We start from the raw sequence: 5,870 nt of genomic DNA, 5'->3' as shown, positions 1-5,870 counted from the left end.
TGTTCACCTTCTGAAGCGCTCGCTCGTCACCGTGGCGTGCGCGATGACCACCACCACCACCACAACCACCACCACCACGTGACTTTTTTTTCGTATTGTGCGCGGTACATTTAGCGCCACAGCGCGTGGATTTGTAGCGTTTATTTGTTTGGCTGGTGACTTTGTGTATTTCATATCGGAATCGCCTCCAGTGCTGTTGCTGCTGGCGGCAATATAAGTTGTTTAAAAGTCTCTCCCGCTCTTCTGCTGTCTCTCCCACTCTCTCTCTCCCGCTCTCTTTCTCTCCCGCTCTGCGGCGCCAGTGTTCAGGGGCCTACTCAAGGCGCGGCTCCGGCTGGAGCATGCCACGTACCGCTCGCACGCCGGTGACGCGCCCCACATCTTCTTCGAACGCCGGAGGGGCCGGAAAAGCCCTCTCTGCGCCGGTGCGAACGGCACCCTCCTTGCAGAGGTCACAACCGGGTACCCGATACCCGTACCCTACCCGATAACCGGCTACCCGTACCCGGCAGGGTACGGGTACGGGTACCCGTTTGCGACCCTGGTGCGGCCGGGTACGGGTAGGCCGTGAGTCACTGGTGAGTAACCGTTTGTCACTCATTTCCCAACGTCTTGTCATTCTTATCACAATTCAAGTTCCTAAAATCAACCCACCCGCGCCTGCAACATGGCTTCATCCCAGAGGTCGCAATCGGGTACCCGTACCCTACCCGTAACCTACGGCCGGGTACGGGTAGGGTACGGGTACGGCCGGGTACGGGTACCCGTTTGCGACACTGGTGCGGCCGGGTACGGGTACGGGTAGGCCATGAGTCACTGGTGAGTAACCGTTTGTCACTCATTTCCCAACGTCTTGTCATTCTTATCACAATTCAAGTTCCTAAAATCAACCCACCCGCGCCTGCAACATGGCTTCATCCCAGAGGTCGCAATCGGGTACCCGTACCCTACCCATAACCTACGGCCGGGTACGGGTAGGGTACGGGTACGGCCGGGTACGGGTACCCGTTTGCGACACTGGTGCGGCCGGGTACGGGTACGGGTAGGCCATGAGTCACTGGTGAGTGACCGTTTGTCACTCGTTTCCCAACGTCTTGTCTCTTCTCACAATTCAAGTTCCTAGAATCAACCCACCCGCGCCTGCAACGTGGCTTCATCCCAGAGGTCGCAATCAGGTACCCGATACCCGTACCCTACCCGTACCCGGCCGGGTACGGGTAGGGTACGGGTACGGCCGGGTACGGGTACCCGTTTGCGACTCTGGTGCGGCCGGGTACGGGTAAGGAATCAAAACCCGTTTGCGACCTCTGCCTCCTTGTCACCTTGTCACGTGCTCGGTCGTTGTGGGCGTGGCTTGCGCGACGACGACGACCACCACCACGTGACGCTTTTGTGCCGTGCGTGTCGCGCGTCCAGCGCCACGTGCCGCAGGGCGTGGCTTCTTTTTTTTTGGCCGTGGCGGGTGGTGGCGGGTTTCACGACACAACGTTTATATATTTACGCGCTCTAACCCAATACAACCTCTATTAGCGATATTGGTCACGAAAACTAAATCAACCCATACGGTTTACCCCGGATTCTTGTACAGGGGAAATTGAGTTTTCAGGTGCACACGGCGTACAGCCGTTTCAATACGGGGCAAAATAAATGTTTTTGTCTATTTGTTTGTGTTTCTCCCGTGTGACGGGACTTTGTAGGATGAACGTTGAAGATTTATGAGGGGCACGGGGTGACCAATGAGGTCTGAATTGGTCTGCAATAAGGTAGGGCACTGATAAGGGGTTGACAGCTATGTGAGTGTGTGGGTGAGTAAGTGTGTGGGTGAGTGGTAGTCTGGCAAAAACAACCCCCTACCTCCTCGTGGTGCTGGACGGCAACGCTGTGGTGGGCAGTGCCGTGTGGGGAGGGCCAACTTAGATTGGCTTTTCCCTTTATGGCGTTTGTAACAACCACAGCGGCCAAATGGGGGCTCTGGATGGGTGCGAGGGGCTGGTAACCCCTCCACCTTCAATTAACTACCACTAACCTACGGGGTAAAACACGTATTAAGCTTGTGCCGGAGGCCCCGGCGGGACAGGTGTCTATGACGTCTCCTGGCCAAACCCCATTTGGCGGAGCCACGAGACTGAATCCTTACCATTGGGGCACCTCCAGAAACAACAAAAAGCCACTACACGGATGGCCACGTGAAATGTTCGAACGCTCATTTCGGAGGAGAGGCTGCCACTCCTCTGTCGGGAGCTGGACCGGTACCGCCTGAATCTCTTTGGTATTCAGTAGGTCCGGTGGACCGGCTCTGGCTCCTGCCACCATGAGGGGTGGACAGTATGCTACTCGGGGCAGGAGACTGCCAAACAACAGGGAGTGGCTCTTCTTCTGAACAAAAGAATGAAGGGGGCGTGGGAGTGTGGCGGTGAGGTGTGGGAAGCTGTAAGCCCCAGGCTACTTTGTGCTCGCCTTCCCATCCACCAGAGATGAGGAGTGGTAGTCGTGGTTACTTATGCCCCCACAGAAGACGAATATCCGTGGAGGGATGCAGGCAAGGCCGATGAGTCAGATGCCATCTATGACCTCCTGTCACAGGTGCTGGCTAAAGTGGCCACTCGGGACAGAGTCATCTTGTTTGGTGACTTCAATGCTTGAGTTGGTCATGATGCTAGCACCTGGTCTGGAGTGATTGGAAAACATGGGCCAGATCAGCTCAATAACAACGGTAGGAGGCTGCTAGATTTTTGTGCAGCCCATGGGCTTGTAATTACCAACACACTGATCCGGCATTGGCGCATCCACACATCATGGATGCATGCTGGGTCCAAGCAAAAACATCTGCTGGATTACATAGTGACGGAACAGTGGATGCAGGGCCCATGTCCTTGACACCAGGACCTACCGTGGAGCTGATCTGCCCACTGACCATCCACTTGTCATCTGTAAGATGTGCCGGCCATTCTTCCACTCCGGTGGTGGGTGTATACCCAGGACCCCATTCAAACCCAAAGTGGCATGGTCTCAGCTCGCTGATGAAAGTTGCAAGCGAGAATTTCATCATCGCTTGCGGCTGGGGTTGGCATCATCCCCCACTCCTCCTGATGTCGAGGGGAAATAGGCGAAGTTTAGGACTGTGGCTCATGCAGCGACAATGGCTGCTTTGGGTACACAGTACAGACCTCCCCAGAGAACCTGGCTGACAGAGGTGTTCAGGCTGGCTGAGAAAAAGTGACAGGCCCACTCTCATCGTCTACAGCATCTCACGTCAGATAATGAGGCTTACCGCACGCAGCCTTCGCTCGAAGGTTCGGAAAGCCGTGAGGTGCTTCAAGGATGGGTGGTGGTCGTGAGTTGCTGAGGAGATGGAGTCTGCCTCAATGGCCCGCGATCACAAATCACTCTTTAATTCCATGAAAAAAAAGGAATCTGCAGCGCCACACCCATTACCATCATTAGGGCAAAGAAGGGTGATCCAATCTCTGACCCCCAGGAAGAGGTTTGCAGATTGACTGAACATTTCTGTGAGGTGCTGGGGGAGGGGAAATCCGTCAGCTTGGAAAGCGTGGGACAAAGTGCGAATGACCCTACTGAGGCTGCGGTGCCTCAAATATTGGAAGAATTTACCCCTTGTGAGTGGCTGGCTGAGATGCCATCTATTGAGGAAGTACTGAAGGTGATCCAAAGCCTGAGATAGAGATGATCTTCCAAGCGAAATGCCGAGGGAGGGTGGCGTTTGTGCACAGACTGGCCTACATGACATCATAACAACAGTCTGGACCACTGGACGGGTTCCGCAGGATTGGAAGGATGCCCTGGTGGTCCACCTCTTTAAGAAGGGGGACCAGACAGACTGTAACAACTACAGGGGCATCTCACTCCTCAGTGTGTCGGTAAAGGTCCTGGCAAGGATTATTCAACGTCGCCTTGCTAGGCACGCTGAGGAGAGGCTTGCGGAGCCCCAATGCGGTTTCAGGAAAGGGCGGTCCTGCACAGATGCCATGTGGAGCTGAGCGGACTTGCCGGTGACTGGTACCAGCGGTGTCAAGATCGGCCTCTGTGAAAGAGGCTCGTGAAGGACGCTACTGGGCAGTTGGAGGCAGTCGCCCTCCAACAACAATGAAGGAGGGGAGGAGCGACGTTCACAACAACGAGCGGGGCGCCGGGTGGCTAAAGCACAGCAAGTTGGCACAGTAGGGGGCACAAGTGGTGCATCAGCCAGTCATCTCGGTCATCTCAGTCAGTCGACCCGTGGCACCTGCTGGGTCTGCCCTGTGACCTCCTGCCAGCGGGCGTTCGACACTTCACGTGGCCTCAACGTGCACATGGCCTGGCACAAGCGTCGCGGTGACGTCACCGCCACTTAGTGGCGAATGGCGGTTGTTGTTGGGTAAGTGGTCCGCAATGAGGTAGGGCACCGAGCGAGATTCGGCTGTGCCGCGTGGCTCAGCCGAATCTCCCCAGGGGCACGGCGCTCTTGAGTGCGTTGCTTGCGGAGGAGCCAGGGAAGATCTCAACGCCCACGTGTTGCGGCTTTTCGTCGGCTCCATTTCCCGGAGACCGGAGGTGCCCTTCTTACAAAAGCAAGTTTCACGCACGTGGTGGGGGTACGGGGGGGACGGTGCCTTATCTGGCTAATCAGCGCCATGGATCCTGCACTCTTCGTCTGTGCCCAAGCAAAGATGGCACAGCTCGGAAGACCGGCGAGGGAAAGGATGGGGAAGACTAAAAAAGATGCCGCAAGGCGACGCTTACGGCACTGACGACATTGACGGCTACTCTGTGGTGCCAATGTCGAGGCAGTGGGGGGGGGGGGGGGCTGCTCAGGGCGCGGCTCAGAGGTCGCAACCGGGTACCCAATACCCGTACCCTACTCGATACTCGGCTACCCGTACCCGTACCCAGCCGGGTACGGGTACGGGTACCCGTTTGCGACCCTGGTGCGGCCGGGTACGGGTACGGGTACGGGTAGGCCGTGAGTCACTGGTGAGTAACCGTTTGTCACTCATTTCCCAACGTCTTGTCTCTTCTCACAATTCAAATTCCTAGACTCAACCCACCCGCGCCTGCAACATGGCTTAATCCCAGAGGTCGCAATCGGGTACCCGATACCCGTACCCTACCCGTACCCGGCCGGGTATCGGGTAGGGTACGGGTATCGGGTACCCGGTTGCGACCCTAGTGCGGCCGGGTACGGGAACGGGTAAGGAATCAAAACCCGTTTGCGACCTCTGGCACGGCTCTCCTGCCGGAGCACGTGACCCGCTCCGGCGACGCGAGTTTCGTATCGACGTCGGGCTCCAGTGCTCTTTGCTGCTGGCAGCAATGAAATGTGGCTTAAACAGTTAAAGAAACGCATCTCCGCCTTTCTAGATTTGAAGCTTTCGTGACTGCAAGGATTCATATTCTGAGGTTTTTTCGGTAAAGTCACCACGTAGGTAAAAAATTAAAATTAATAAAAGTAAAATAAAAATAAAATAAAAATCACGACGTTTCGGAGGCAACACAAGCTTCCGTCTTCAGGTGGAACCGTCACAGCACGATAGCTGTATTAATTTATTTTTTTTACCTACGTGACTTTACCGAAAAAACCTAAAAATACGTCTCTCCCTCTCTCTCTCTCTCCCTCTGTGCTTCCAGTGTTCAGGGGCCTGCTCAAGGCGCGGCTCCGGCTGGAGCACGCCATGTACCACACATATGTCGGTGATGTGCAGCGTCTTCTTCTCTGTGTCTCTGTCTCTCTGTGTCTCTGTCTCTCTCTGTGTCTCTGTCTCTCTCTGTGTCTCTGTCTCTCTCTCTGTGTCTCTGTCTCTCTCTGTGTGTCTCTGTCTCTCTCTGTGTCTCTGTCTCTCTCTGCTCAAGGCGCGGCTCCGGCTGGAGCACGC

General features: G+C 55.8%; 1 protein-coding gene across 1 annotated transcript in view; it reads left to right on the top strand.

The window, feature by feature from the left end:
• LOC133362956 (regulator of nonsense transcripts 3A-like) overlaps positions 1–1,702 on the top strand; it is a 6,906-nt gene extending 5,204 nt beyond the window's left edge. The window contains exons 4-5 of the mRNA XM_061581932.1: positions 303–425; positions 1,698–1,702. Coding sequence (XP_061437916.1) covers positions 303–425; positions 1,698–1,702 — 128 coding nt within the window. The remainder of the gene's footprint in view (positions 1–302; positions 426–1,697) is intronic.
• Positions 1,703–5,870: the final 4,168 nt, after the last annotated feature.

Source organism: Lethenteron reissneri, unplaced genomic scaffold, assembly GCF_015708825.2.
Source record: "Lethenteron reissneri isolate LAM-NWPU_2019-01 unplaced genomic scaffold, ASM1570882v1 scaffold_1638, whole genome shotgun sequence".
Classification (NCBI taxonomy): Eukaryota; Metazoa; Chordata; class Hyperoartia; order Petromyzontiformes; family Petromyzontidae; genus Lethenteron; species Lethenteron reissneri.
Note: the sequence above shows the minus strand (reverse complement) of the source record. Positions and strands in the feature narration are given on the sequence as shown.